The following is a 14,755-nucleotide window of genomic DNA, read 5'->3' as shown; positions in this document are numbered from 1 at the left end:
CAATATCACCAGGAAACATGTTTATTATCACATTCATTGTAGCCAATGATAGCTCTTTGCCCTTCAGCTATATAGTTTTAAAAATGATTAATTTAACCAAAACTAACATACTGTATAAACATTGTACTGAGCCAATCATAGTCCAAGGGATGGTGTTGAAAAGGTAACCATCCAGGAATATTATCAGGTAAACTATACTGATTAGCAAGCTTGTCACCTAAACTGGACCACAAATGTTCAACGAGCAGAGCACACTGTTTTAGAATAAAGTCAGAATTTTGCTAATGTTTAAATATTATTCTGCAGCTTGTCAGAGCATCTCAGGTAGGAACAGCTGAGTAAACTCTGAGATCAGTGAGAACAGGTGTAGTTTACCTTTGACCTTTTAACCTTCAAGGAGTTTCAACTTCTTAAATTTGGCTCTGACAGCTGGCTGAGAGCACCAAATATGCATTTCCATGCTTGGCCATTTAGTTCAGTTGTCTTTAGCACACTGAATTTTAAAACCTAAATATCAGGTTTGCAGTCTGGGATTATTTGGTTTTATGGTTTAATTTTTGGTTAGTCAACACTTTCTTCCCTACAAGGTATTTTTAGTCAGGCAAAGCAAAGTCAAGTCATAAGATACTGTAACATTGATTTATTTTGACAATGTTTTTACATACTGGTTCAACATTTGAATGTGTGCTTGAGTTTATTCATAAATATTATGTTATAAATTGTATGCTATAATTCAACACTTTACAAAAATGACAGCATTCAAGAAACAAGAACCTGCAGTGCAATTTACTTTGCAATTTACAATTTACTTTACTTTACACTTGCTGCTATAGTTACCTGGCTGGAATACCATCTTATGAATAACTGAAAAAACATACTTTTTATTGCGAAATATACAGTAAGAGTAACCAAGGACTGCTGTGACACAGTAACAAACATGACACCAATACTCTTGTCTAGATTACTCGCCACTGAAGAAGGGGTTCTGTACTGTGGTCGTGGCAGCACTGAACAAAGGATTAGCCTGTGGGGAGAACAAATAGAGTGTGAACAAAAGGTTTCTAAATAATTTCAATATAAAATTCATTTTAAGTACCATTTAATTATACCTATTAATGACAATTTTAGACAAACTTGTATTTTTTTCAGAAAAGACTCCCACCCACTTACATTTTTCCACCTTGATTTCTGTTGCTCTTTTAAAAATTTTTTGTATTCTTTTCGGTCGCGCATGTAAATAATTGCTTTGATGATGGCAAGAATGATGATGCCGACCAGAGCCACGCCCATGAAGGCACCCCCAATAATTCTGGCAACGTTTGGTGGCTCAGGACATTCTAAAAGACATAAAGAGAGATAAATCTGTCATTCAACACAATGTGTTTCTTGTTTCTTTGTACAGTAAGGGTTGTAACATAAGGACATAGCATGACATCAGCAGTTGAGGAGAAACAGGGTCTGTGGACAAATCTGTCTATCCCTCTCTTAATCTGTCTGGCCAAATTTTGACACAAAACACGTAGAACAAATACATTTTGTGTTCGTACACATAGCCCGCACCTCTTTCTGTCTGGATCTCAGCCATGTAGCTGTTAAAACCATCCTGCTCTTCCATGGTGAAGACCATCCAGCAGTTTTCCACATCTCTTTCTTTGCAATGCTTCTTAGAGGTGTGTCTCTTCATCAGCTTGTCCACCATTTTGTGCTGTATATGTGAACAAGACTCACTGCAGTTCTTACTGAGGGGGCCAGTCTGAAATCCCAGACACTCAATACAGCTCCTGAAAAGTCAAAATTTGATTTTCACATCTTTTCATCCAAACCCATACTATCCCCTTCATGAGACAGAAGCAGGTGCGGTTTCAGGTTTCACACACAAAAAACAGTATGCAAAAATAGTACATATATGATAGGATGTGAATAGGTAAATTTAATAATGAACAATGAGACGAAGTTGACACAGTTTTCATTTTTTTTTGTCTTTTGTAGTGATTCCGTTGAGGACTTACGCAGCCGCCGCACAAGGTGACGGACATCCAGGGCATTCCTTGCAGAAGGGCGGCTTGTACCCCTCCTTACACTGGCACATGTTGCACAGGCAGTCGCCCCTGCCATAGCACACCTGGCTGGCATTAGTGGGCGTACAGCTTTTGGTGGATTTCTCGCACTGACATGCGCTGCCCTGGTAACCCTGGTCACACTTGCACGTTCCGCAGTCACACTTCCCATGGCCTGGTAGCAGGGGCGAGAGGAAAACGAAAGTGTAAAGAGAGAGAGCCATCCATTCACCGTTACATTACATTACTGGTATTTATCAGACAGTCTTATCAAGAGCGACTGACATAGATTGCAATATGTACATGTTATCAATTATACAGCTGTATATTTACTGTGGCAGTTTTGGGTTAAGTACCTTGCCCAAGGGTACAGCAGTGCCCCAGAGGGGAATCAAACCGGCAACCTTTTGTGTACGAGTCCTGCTCCTTACCACTATACTACATTGTTGCTCATACATGGGGTAATGGATAAATATACCTAATCCTGTAGGGCTGCAGTGGAGATGAGAGGGAGATGGGAAAAACTCTGGCTGACATCATCTCCAAGAGGGAGAAGCATGCGATTGCTGAGGGCCAGGTGTCCTGCTCTTTAGCACTCTGCTAAGGGGGGGGTTGGAGTGTGCGGGTATGGGGGGTGAGCTACCTCCACACAGCTTGTTGTGGTGCACCTCGCAGCTCTTGTCATCGCACTCGCAGTACTTTCCGTAGATGGTCTTGCCGTCCTCACTGGTGTGGCACTGGCAGACTCCACACACACACTCCCCCAGCCCTGAGCACTCTGTCCCATTGTCCTTCTGACACGCCGCCCTCAGGTGGCTCTCATCCTTGTCTCCGACATGGCACTCGCACCTCTGACCCAGGTAGCCTGCATTGCAACTTTGGGAGGAAGGCACAGATGAGAGATGAAATAATAACAATAACAACGACATGGCACAAGCATCTCCATCCCGGTAGTTCTACCAGTCAGCCCTGTTTGGGAATTTTAGGGTTTTGAACACAGGTGTATGTGAAAGTAAAGAGCTCATCAGAGAGCTAGCTGTGAGCAAATATACATTTGGGAACAGGAAGGAAAATCCTGTGCTGAAAAGGCTTCAGATGTAGCCTAACGATAATCATAAAGATACTAATTGACTTATTTGTCTGAGTGAATATTCTGAGGATCTGGTGTAAACCACTCTGAAGTTGGTATTGCATGTCTTGCATTTTACTGGATGACCACTGATTTTTGGAAGATGGCTGTAATGCTAAGCATGAGGTTCATGTTGAAAATAGCATAGTTCAGAGTGGCATTATCAGTGAAATTCCATAAGAGGAGGGATATATTCTGTTACATTAAATGGAAAAGTGACCCTATGAGGCCAACTTCACACAAATGACATGAATGTTTCATTTTAATATTACTTATTACATCAGGGTTTCAAATACTTCTAAAATTTTGGGGAAGTACTTTGGCAAAAACCAACACGTCTGCCATTCTAAAAGTCACAGATCTTCTTTGATGGAGCTCTTTGCAATCATGAGTACATGAGTTTTAGAATACACAGTGAACATACAGTTTTGTCTGTTCACTGTGTATTCTGAAAGCGGTTTGTCATCAGACTCTGACGGGGTATAACACACCTGCACATGCCACACACGATCTGGCCGTGTCCATTGCAACCCGGGTGGCTAGCGTTCTTGGGTTCGTCACATTCGCAGTTGCATTGAGTAGTCAAGCTAACTTTCATCTTCTCCGTGAAGCCCAGAGCTCCAATGAGAAAAGACGTCTCATCTATGCACTGCTTAGCCGTCACCGTCACATTAAATTCCACCTGAAAAGAACACATATACATACATGTCAATGTGTGAACACCCTGGCCAAGCTACCCACCTCTATCTCTGGTGGAATTAAGCAAATGTGTTCCAATGCCATTGTCTCCCAGTCAACCCCAGAATGCAGGGCTCAGCTGACTGGGCCACTATGAAGCCCATTTTTCGTATTTGCTTTAGTTCCCTTAATAGACACATGAATGGCAGAACATTGGCACGATTTCTTCTAAAAGAGTCTGAGTAACGGCTACAACATTTAGAAAAATTCTCCCCAACAAACATGCTGAATCATAGTTACCTTCCTCTGCTGACACTTTTCCGCATTTAACACTTAGATTTGACATTGCCTTTTTTAAAATTTAAATCTTACACTTGGATGTACCAAGTTTGAAAGGCCACATTCTCTCCAGAAGGCAAAATGAGAAAGCATAGAACAAAGTTACAAAATACTTTATGAAGCATTAATGTTTTTTAATGGAAGTTGGGTTCATTTTGATATAAGTTTAAGTTTAATGGCAGACATATTTATTTATTACTTACAGATAATGTACACTTCAGTAACTTGGCAGTTTTGTGGAAATTAAAAATTCAGCTAAACAAATGCAAATAATATTAATAGAGTAAAATGACTGGTGCCAACATCATGGTTTAGTGATGTTGCTTTTGAAAAAAAAACTTGGTTGGTCACACCAAAGTTGAGCAATGAAGAGCAACGCTGGGTCAGCAGATAAAAAGAGGAAGAATTACTTCATATCATAGTTAAAGAAACACATTTCAAAAAATGTGGTGCCCACCTCCTTATCAAGCCCCACGTTGTCACAAGTGCCTTGGGGGCTCGGCTGGTGTCCGTTGGCGCAGTTTGATGTGTATGTGACGGTGACGTGTTGCGGCAGTGCCTCGTGTGTCACAATCACATTGGAAGATAGACTCTGGCAACACGGAATACCACCTTAGTGCAAACAATACATGTGTGCATTTTACCTGCTACCTTGTGACATACGCTCTCATTATGCACCTGTTGTATGTAATCCTATTAAGCCATCATTCATTCCTCTATTTGTCAAAGAGGAGATATTGAAAATTTGTGCAACTTTAACAGTAGGCATTGTTGTTTGCCTGGAACTTGCATTTAGTCTGTTCTTTAATGTCATCATGTTAAAAACCACATTTACTCTTTATTACTCAACTACTCTGTTCTACTTTACTCTTTACTCGTATACCTTCTTCCTAAAAACAAGCAATGCTTTACCTTGTATGCATTTTCAATAAGGGTCACAACGTTGCTTGAATCGTCTGATAGCACACCGACCTCAGACTTGGGAATGATCTCTTTCAGTTTCTGTGAATGTTTAGACACACAACTTAGACAACCCAAGTGCCACCTGTTGTGCTGGAAATGAAGTAGTGTAATTTAAACACACACGCGCAAACACACATTACAAGAGACTTGCCCTGTAAATCTGCTCCATGTTACTAGTCACAGCAAAGATGGGCTGGATGTTGTTCTCTGCTAACTTGCGTGCCACTTGTCCCACAGAAGGGTAGTCCTAAAAAAGAAAATGAAGTCATCTATGTTACATTGATTAGTATGAGTCCAGGACATTTATAGATGCTGACATCTTGTGGTTCAATGACAGAACATGGACTTGAACAAAAAGCAAGGCATATCTGTGAAAAAAAAAAACACTGATGCTACATTTTGTTCAACCTTTACAAGGAAAGCTTTGACGACTAATATTGTCAATGGCTATTACACTCAAGCTTGTGTATAAGCCTTGCTCAGCAAAAGTCACAGTCCTGTAGCTGGTGCCATAGCCTACTCTTTCTTTAGAAGCTTAAATCAAGAAAAAATATAAACTAGGTAAATAATTCACATTGCTCTACATACCAGTTTGTTGCTTTTGCTGTACATCAAATTTTCATCCAGGTGACATTCACAGTCATTGGGTAAAAGAATAGAGCCCAGTTTCCCATCCCCAGCCATGTGGAAACCAGCATCTGTGGTGAGGACAAGGAGACGAGTGCTGTTCCCCCAGCCGATTTTATCCTGTTGGGAAACAAGAGAGCTCATTGTCATTTTGTTGCCTCTTTGAAGCCTCTCATAAACTGAGTCTAAATAATGGGTTCCACAGAATAAATCACACTGACCAATCAAACTGCTCACATTTCAGTGAAAGCTAAATGAAGGAAACCACAGCACCTATTGCATTATATTATGTTGCATTACATTACATTCATTTAGCAGATGTTCATATCCAGAGTGACTTCCAACACAATAGAACATAAGTAAGTACATCCATTCTAGTTGAATGAGCAACAGTATCACACCAGGCTAACAAGATTCCCAAACCAGCGAGTGTGAGCATAACACTATTCAAGCCCTACCTTCCCAACATTGCAGGGAAACAGTGCTAAATAAAGAAAATTGTCATGTTAAACAATATGAAATGGATGGAAAAGTAGCAGTTGTGATCAGCTGACAAAGGAAAGCAAATAACCTAGAGAAGCCAAATTTAAAAAAAAAAAAAACAACAACAAAAAAAACGACAGTATGTATCTGTGCTGCAGAGGAAATGAGAGCAGATGAAATGTGCACTTTGTTGAAACGCGGCTTCTTTTCCCAGCAAGCTTCATGCTGAGGGAAGTGCAACTGAAGACTGTGACAGTTGTTGGAGAGCTTACCCCACAGACAGCTGCCTGCATGATGGCATCTAAGCTCCCCTCAGGTGGGTCCAGATTTCCTGAGATGTGCTGAGAGGCCACCATCTCGTTGAAAAGATCATATTTGTCTGTCAAGTTCAGCACATGCCGGTAGCCGAATGGCGGCTGGCAGTACTGCTCTTCCTCTGGGCAGGGCTTCTTCAGCTTCTTCTGGTTGGTGTCTGTAAAGGGCAGGACCGTCTTATCCACGAATGCACCGAAGCCTACAAAAAAAAAAAGAAACAAAAACTGCCACCTTAAGTACACAATCATGTTAATTTTGACAAACGTCTTAGTGCCATGTTTATAGCATACAGTTATAGTTTCATACAGGGAGAGTGACATTACCTATGCGGGCTCGAGAGGTGGTTTTCCCCAGAGCTGTCCATAAGTCTCTCCCCAGCCGCTTCACCTTCAACAAATCGTCTTTCATAGAGTAAGACAGGTCCATCAGGTAATAAAGGTCCACTGGGTAGTCTTCAGCCCGTTTGAAGTTGAACTGGAAGGTGTATGGCAGGCCTAGACAAACAGCACCAGGTTTTCTCTTTAAGCAGTGCTGCAGCACTTCACAACTCCAACAAAAACCGTATGCCCTTCTTACATATTTTTTGTAATAATTACCAGTAACTGATTTTTTCAGTGCATGTAGTAATTTTGTGGTTGTGTATGTTTGTCTTTAATGCCCCATTGCCCTTGAACAGATGTGTATTTATGAAAATATCAGTAAAAATCTATTATGAAAACAGTTCCCATTTTCAAAGCACGTACCAGGTCTAAGTGCAAGCTTCACCTCCTGTGGGCGGAGCTGGACAGGCTGCTGAGAAGGCGTGGCCTTTGACAGGGGCCTGTCCTCAACTGGGATATGGTGGCTTTTGGGTGAAATAATATTGGATTCGAGGCAGCCTTTCTCCGCCAGCAGAGACCAGGTGTCGCAACGCGTTGCATCTGGCTCGCCGGTCTTGGTGAAGTTCTAGCAACGAGGCACAAAATCAAGAGAGTGATGGGAAAGCCGCTTTGTCCGTGACGTTCCGGAATTCCTATTAAATGCATGCATACATTTTCATCTATATGTGAACAAAGCAGCGTGCCTGGAGCAATGTTTTCATTGATGATCCAGTACGTACCAGACATCCAGGTTTCCCTTAAAAGGGGCAGTGATGTGGCATAGCAGAGAAGCAGCAAACTGCACTTCTGAGTTATGACTGAATGAACTAATAATAATGATAATCTTAACAATAATAAAACTGGAGTGTTCCTCTATGAGATGAGCTTACTTAAGAGAAGTGAGAGACTGAAGGGGAAATGAACCTCGTCACCTTCACAGCCCAGCATTTTTTCCTTACCGGTTGTTTGCACCACATACAGAACGGGCCAGATCTGATGCAATCTGCACATGAATTGACAATTGTCTTGAGGCATTCCTCCTTCTCAGAATGGGCTAGAATACAGAGAGGAAACATGGCTGAAGCCACAGTCCAAAGTCAAACACAATCAATTCATGACTTTTTGTTAAGTTAACCTATAGTCATTTTCTGAAAAAGAAAAAAAGAAACCCTGGTAAAGAGTTTTGATGTCCTCTGACATATATATGTTTTGGTGGCCATCTCTAAAAATGTTCCAGACCTAATTTGTTTCAGTACTATCAGGCATTTCGTTGAACTACAGAGGCAGTAGCTTGTTAACTATGTATTTTAATAGTTTAATCACAGTCTACACTTCCCGAGGTGTAGGCTGCTAGGAGCTGGTTCTGTGCTTTGAACACAGTCTGTTGAGTGTCATCTTTCTAGTGAGTGTGCAATATATAAGTCAACACTATACAAACTCTTAACTGGTTTCATTGAATTCTTATTTCCAAACAATTTGTATTTATTTCAAAATTCAGTTAAATACAGGTATTAATTATGAATTATAGTAGACAGAGCAGGTATCATTTTCCCCTCAAAAGCCACCCCTGGTGTCCTTGGTTTAGAAAAAAAAAAGTCACAGTTTTGACATGTCATTTTTTAAACTCACCACCTCTTCTTAACAGCAACAAAATCTGCAGAAGGACAGCAACACGTTGATACATTTCCTGATGAAACAAAAATCGCACATATTGTTTGATACTGAAAATTCTGTCAACCTACACCTCATAGTGAAAGGGGTCCTGCAAAAGACAGAACTGTACCAGAAGCTTGCATGCATGTGGAGACAGTATGCTAGTATCTCATTATGAACCAGGACCTCCCAGATACAGAGGACTGAAGGAATGCAGTTCTCCCTGTCTCTTGGGAGTTTAATAGACAGTGGATTAACATCCTTTCACCAATCTCTTTGTATCTGTCTGTAGATCTACTGAATTGTCTATAGATTTAAATATACTTACTTTTTAATGATCAACAATAAATACATGTATAGTTAAAAATTCAATAAAGGAAAAAATGTCAAGAGCAACTGCTGATTGCAGAACTTGGTACACTTGATCTGAATTAAAAGAAAATACTCTAATAAGTCTGTAGTACAACTATATATATTATTTCATGCCTCTTGGCTGCCTTTGAAAATTACTGGCGAGTGCCTGTTTTATACACAAGTAAAAACTGAATGTCAGTAAAAATCTACATGCTGCACAGCACTACATATCCTGGCCAAAGAAAATGTATAGTGAGATCTTTATCCGCAGTGCACCCCAGGACTCCACCCAAAAATCTTCTTGAACAATGATGAGAGATTCAGATAAAATGTTACCCTGGTAACAACTTTAGGGGAAGGCGTTCAGAGGAAACAGTGACATTTCACAGTAGCAAGAATCTTTCAATGAAGCAAGATGGGCCTAATTTTCAGTAACATAACTAGTTTCTGGTCATGTTCTAATCTTTTGATATGTTGCAGTGTACACATAGCGGGCAGAGGTTCTAGATTACCACATTTACCACAAACACTTATCAAGCCTAACTTTGTTCACTGTTGGGCAGTGTTGTGCTAGTTCACACTTCACAAGTTCAGGTCACACAGATTAAAATGAACAAAACATAGGTCACAATTCTGAATTTTGAACAAGTTCACAGACCCAATTCATTCCTTTTATTCTTTTAAATGAGCTGCTCCGGGGACTATTTTATGAGTACGTCTACATGCGCAGTGATTGTTACGGGTGATATTGGCAGTTGGTTGCAAGCTGTCGAGCTGTGTATCTGATGAGTTGCGCTAATACAAACGTCTCAAGTAGTAACGCCGTCCGTGTTTATTCATCAAGCAGTAACTTTAACACACCCAAGGATTCCGAATCTCGCACAAACCTGAACGAGCTCAAGGTCACGTACTTTAGTTGCAAACGGATACGTTCAAGTTCAAGTTCAAAAATCAGTACGTTCAATGAACGCGCTCTTTTAACGCGTTCATGCACAACGCTGCTGTTGGGCACCAATATGAAATCACCCGTTTTGTCAGACGTACTATTACGTGTCCATTCTGGAGTAATCAGTAAGTACCTATAAGTGTTGTCAGGATCTTGAAATGTGTCACCCTGCTTCAGTTACTGTTCATTATTCTGGTGGTTGTATGACTGGCTCTTTCATTCTTGGGCTAGCATCTTTGTCTTTCTCTCTGTCTCGCTGATCATAACAGTTATGTGGCAAGAAACCCTCACAAAGTGGAGTGACTTCACCACAAATGAATACAGTGAATATTAACTGTATATTATATTAACTCTATTATTGGTTGTCATATGTTCCTCCATTTGTATGTATCCATCAACTCTAGCAGAAATTCCCATCCTCAGACTTCCTGTATCCCTATCACAAAGGGACAAGCAGGGAGCAAGCAAATCAAAACCCTGGCCTGGGGGTTCTGTCCATCTCCCCCATTTGGGGAGACAGAAGCTTATGAGTACAAAAACATCTTTTCTCACGCTATTTTTTTTTCTGGCGTTCTTGTAGGCTGAGGACTTCCTTCCTTGTGTCACAAGGGAGCCACCCTATTTTTCTACACTTAAACGTGTGGTTTCTGAGCTTGGGTGTGAAGTGTACCGACTTCTGAATTCATGTACATACTTTTGTTCATTTTCAAAATGCTTGTCGGTGTGCAGTATGTAAAAATACATTTCTTATGTCTGTATTGGAAGTGATTCAAATCTGCTGAAAAATAAATACCTTCTCCTTAGTGAGACTGGAAACCAAATAAAGAAATAAATAAAAAACTAATTGCATCTTGCTGAGAAATGCCACTTGCGACTGATCATTGCTGAGTTGTAATGAATTTCCCCCAACAGTGTGTGTTGTAGCAACAGTTCAGCAAAATAGGAATGAAGCAAAATCAATCGCTTACAAGTCATGCACAGAAATCAGCATCAATCGCATCTAAATACACTCTGATGACCCTACATACGAACAGCTCTCTATTAAGTTATACCACATTTTTACATTCCACACTCACATTTCATTGAGTTTTTCCTAAAATTTTCAGAATAGGACGATCCACAACAGCACATGCACAAACTTCAAACAGGCCTGGCTGAATAATCCTCGTACAAAGTACTACTCATATTTTCTGACTATTTGGAAATGACACCCAGTAATTAACATATACAACTGTGACTGTATCACGGAATATAATGGCTTTTTCCATTAAAAATTTACTCAATCAAATAAGATAATTTCATACATTATTTGTGCATCATATACATCACATATAATCATGTCCTTGTACACAATGTTCTTTGCATTAAATGTAATATGATCAAAACTGTTATCTTTGCCTTACATTGTTACGAGCCGTTTATGTTTGTTGTATGTGTATAACTAGTTTACTCTCAAGAGGTAATCTCATCATTTCAGCATTTCCTCAAATTTTTTGCTTTACTTTTTTGAAAGATGACGATTGAGTAATACTCGGCTGGATACCCTTTACATTTAAGATGATTCCGCAGCCTGGATTTGTATGTAGTGTACTCACGAAAATTAGAGCGATGAAGGTCAGCGCTTCACCCCTAAGATCTCTCACCAGTGTTTCACTCAAGCTCCAAACTTCCTCTCGTACTTGTCGGTTGACAGGGCTGTGCTGTGGTTTGATACTGTCGAAATTCATACACCCATGACAGGAAAGAGCAGAAGGAGAAACAACACATGAGTTAGCACATGGTAGGGAGCGGCGGCTGTTCGGAAAGTGAGCAAAATTAGCTTCACAGTATGAATCTTTTTTCGAATGAACAAATACGCAGCTAAACTTAAGACAAATGAAACTAGGCAGGTGGAGCTGGGAGTCAACATGCAAAACTTCCGTTGAACGTTACAGCTCCAGCGACCCCCAACCCGCCCACACACCCACATACACCTGACATGCGCATATTCTGAGTGCAAATCGAGAGGAAAACTTGTGTATAGCATTATGACATTTCGTAGCCAGGAAATAGCATTTCTTCCTCAAATTTCCACTGTGATGATATATCTTGACCTGTGTTTGGCCTTGTTTCTACTCTAAAAGTGTATCATAGTGGTAAATAGTGCACCCTGATCACTTTCCGTGTCTCCCTGGCAACCGACACAGCAAGATATATGCTGCAAAGGTGCAATGTTTATGGGAACTTAGCATAGACCATCAACATATATTGTAGTATATATGGTATATATTACACTATGTTTAATAATAAGACAATATAGACATATGATAGATGAGACTGAACTTTTTAATGTGTTGGGATGATGTAGCACATCTGAACATTAGCCAACATTAACTAAGAACATATGTAATATTTGAAAATCATTGCATTTTAGAAACATGACAGTAAAATACAGTCAGACAAACTGAGGAAACCAAGTTAACATTGAATTAAACCAAATATCAGCATTCATTTCTTTGATGACTCATAATGTTTTCAAAAATGTGCAAAAAATTTTGATGGGTTCTTTGAATTAAGTATTACATATATTTTTAGTATTCCAGTTTTATGACTTTCTGAGGCACAACCTAAATTTGGTCAGTGCTGGATATTATCAAGAAACCATTAAACAGCAACAGCAGATAAAAATTTAGATCCATAACAGTGTGGAGACCTTTGTAGGCATTAATTCATGTTTAGAATGGATTCACTTTTATTTGCCAATACTGTAAAACAGGTAATTAAAATCCATTATGAAAGATTTTCATAGGTATTTTTCTTCCACTTATGGAGATATGTATATAATCATCAGAGAAATTGTGAACATTTGATATTAACAATATGACTGACTGAGCTCTGGAGTATTGAAAGAATAAGGATATATGCTATATGATATATGTAATGAAACTATAACACAGTGCTACATCTCCTATGTCATTCTCATTGGTTGTGGTGACATTTCAGCTAAACCTGCACATATGCAGCACTGGTAGATTTTTTGTTCCCACAGTTTTAGTTACATTGAATTATAGTACTGAACTGTTAGACAGAGCTTAAAAAAATCGCTTTTACATAATCTAATACTTCTTGATTATCAACACATTTAAATTTTAAATGACACTGTTTAATATCTGCTGTATGTCTGTGATCAGCTCATGTGAATGAACATGTTCTAGCACCAAGTTCAGGATTCTGCATTGTTGCACATTTAGCGGAAAGTCTTTCTCTTGACACCTACAGAGCAAGTGTCGATAGCTCTTACTTCCTGTTTTGCATCAAGATTAAAATACTTTACTGAAATAGATGTGCTTTCCCACCATTAGCAGAGACAATTCACAGCACAGAGGTTTTCAAGGTGTGTGACTTTTGACAGGTGCATTTTCAAAGACAAAAAAATAATAATTAAAATGAATTAAAACATTAATTTGAAAAGAAAATTTGCTTTTATTTGCTTTTTTCAAGTAGTTACATGTTACCTGCAAATTGCACAACAGCAATAAATCCACCAGTTGCAAGAAGTGTTCTAAAACATTTTGGCGCTCTAAATTTGTGACACTCCTTTCCCCAATCAGACGTATACAATGATTAATTATTTTTACTGAACATCAAGCTGAAGGGAGACATTTTACATGAATCACTGGAAAACTATTTGCTTTTAAAAACATTACATACATCCCAAATATCTCAATAATACCATTTAACAGCTGGCACCTAAATCTTTTTATAACCAGATAAAGATCACTTTAACTCCCTCCCTACACTAAAACCAGTCCTTTATCAACAAAGCACCATGGCAGACATGACTTTTTAATTTACATTTTCTTGCCAAGCAGCAGCTTGCAAATTACTGTGTATTGACTTTTAACGCAGCATCAGCAACAACAACATTAACATCAACAACAAGAAGAACAAAACAGTTTTTCAAATTTTCAAGTGCCAAATTATATAATTGTCTACAACTGTTGTAGATACTGCAAGCATAGTCAACCATTACATGACAGCATGCTCAATTAACTAAATAATACTATTTATGCAAAACACAAGCATGATCACATCACTGACTACTTCAGTTATTCAAAATGGTGGGCATGGAGTTAAAATATTAAAATGAAGAAAAGATAAAGAAGAAAAAAATTCTCCTTGGATAGATTTCTTTAAACAGGGACAGCATGATAGCAATACCTCATGAATACTGCTAATGGTAAATGTGGGCTTGTAGAGGCCCCAACAATAAATTACTTCAGTAAAGCATAATTCCAGAGCATTTCAGAGTATTTAAAATTCTTGGGCAAGATTTGTTAACTCTAGATCTGTGCTTTGGACAGAGAGGTTTTAGGAGAAATGGCACGCTTACTCCTCTTTGTTGTGGACCACCTTACTGCATTCATTATGAGCACCGGAATGTAATTACGTTATTGTTATCACGGATATCAGTTTTGTTAGGAAACCTTTTTACTTCATTGCCTCTCCTTCCCATAATACACTTGACTTTCTGACACAACACCGCTAACTTAACTTAATGTTAACGTACTGTACAGACTTCAATACATTCATCAATCTTCACTCTCTGTTACAGTCAAATAACACAGCTTCCACGACTGGAGCTACGTTTTGTTAGGCCATAGGCTACACACTGACTTCCACTGTAACCATACTCCATCTGAAATTGTTAAATTAATAATGTGAGAGTGGATGTGAACTGAAATCTTTGAATTGTGTAATTATTATTCACTTCAGTAGGTTTTCGCTGCTGTTTCAATGTAAGAGGATCTACAGCTGTCGTTGAAGTTACTCCTACAGTAAACAAAACCATACACAGTCCATCCATAATATT

General features: G+C 39.2%; 1 protein-coding gene across 2 annotated transcripts; it reads right to left on the bottom strand.

Annotated features, from left to right (window-relative positions):
- Window positions 1-689: 689 nt before the first annotated feature.
- Window positions 690-11,758, bottom strand: LOC118788884 (integrin beta-2-like). Of its 2 annotated transcripts, none has more exons than XM_036545066.1 (16): window positions 11,499-11,758; window positions 8,580-8,637; window positions 7,910-8,004; window positions 7,335-7,536; window positions 6,915-7,085; window positions 6,549-6,790; window positions 5,755-5,913; window positions 5,318-5,413; window positions 5,116-5,205; window positions 4,661-4,795; window positions 3,678-3,868; window positions 2,701-2,933; window positions 2,010-2,232; window positions 1,561-1,781; window positions 1,171-1,337; window positions 690-1,024 (listed from the first exon to the last, which is right to left on the bottom strand). In XM_036545066.1, the coding sequence occupies exons 1-16, from the start codon at window positions 11,628-11,630 to the stop codon at window positions 962-964; spliced, it is 2,478 nt and encodes an 825-aa protein (XP_036400959.1). In that variant the 5' UTR covers window positions 11,631-11,758; the 3' UTR covers window positions 690-961. The 2 variants fall into 2 exon arrangements, with proteins under 2 accessions (XP_036400959.1, XP_036400960.1); XM_036545067.1 differs by having other exon boundaries at window positions 11,547-11,568.
- Window positions 11,759-14,755: the final 2,997 nt, after the last annotated feature.

Source organism: Megalops cyprinoides, chromosome 14 (genome assembly GCF_013368585.1).
Source record: "Megalops cyprinoides isolate fMegCyp1 chromosome 14, fMegCyp1.pri, whole genome shotgun sequence".
Lineage (NCBI taxonomy): Eukaryota > Metazoa > Chordata > Actinopteri > Elopiformes > Megalopidae > Megalops > Megalops cyprinoides.
This window is presented reverse-complemented; position numbering and strand designations above follow the sequence as displayed.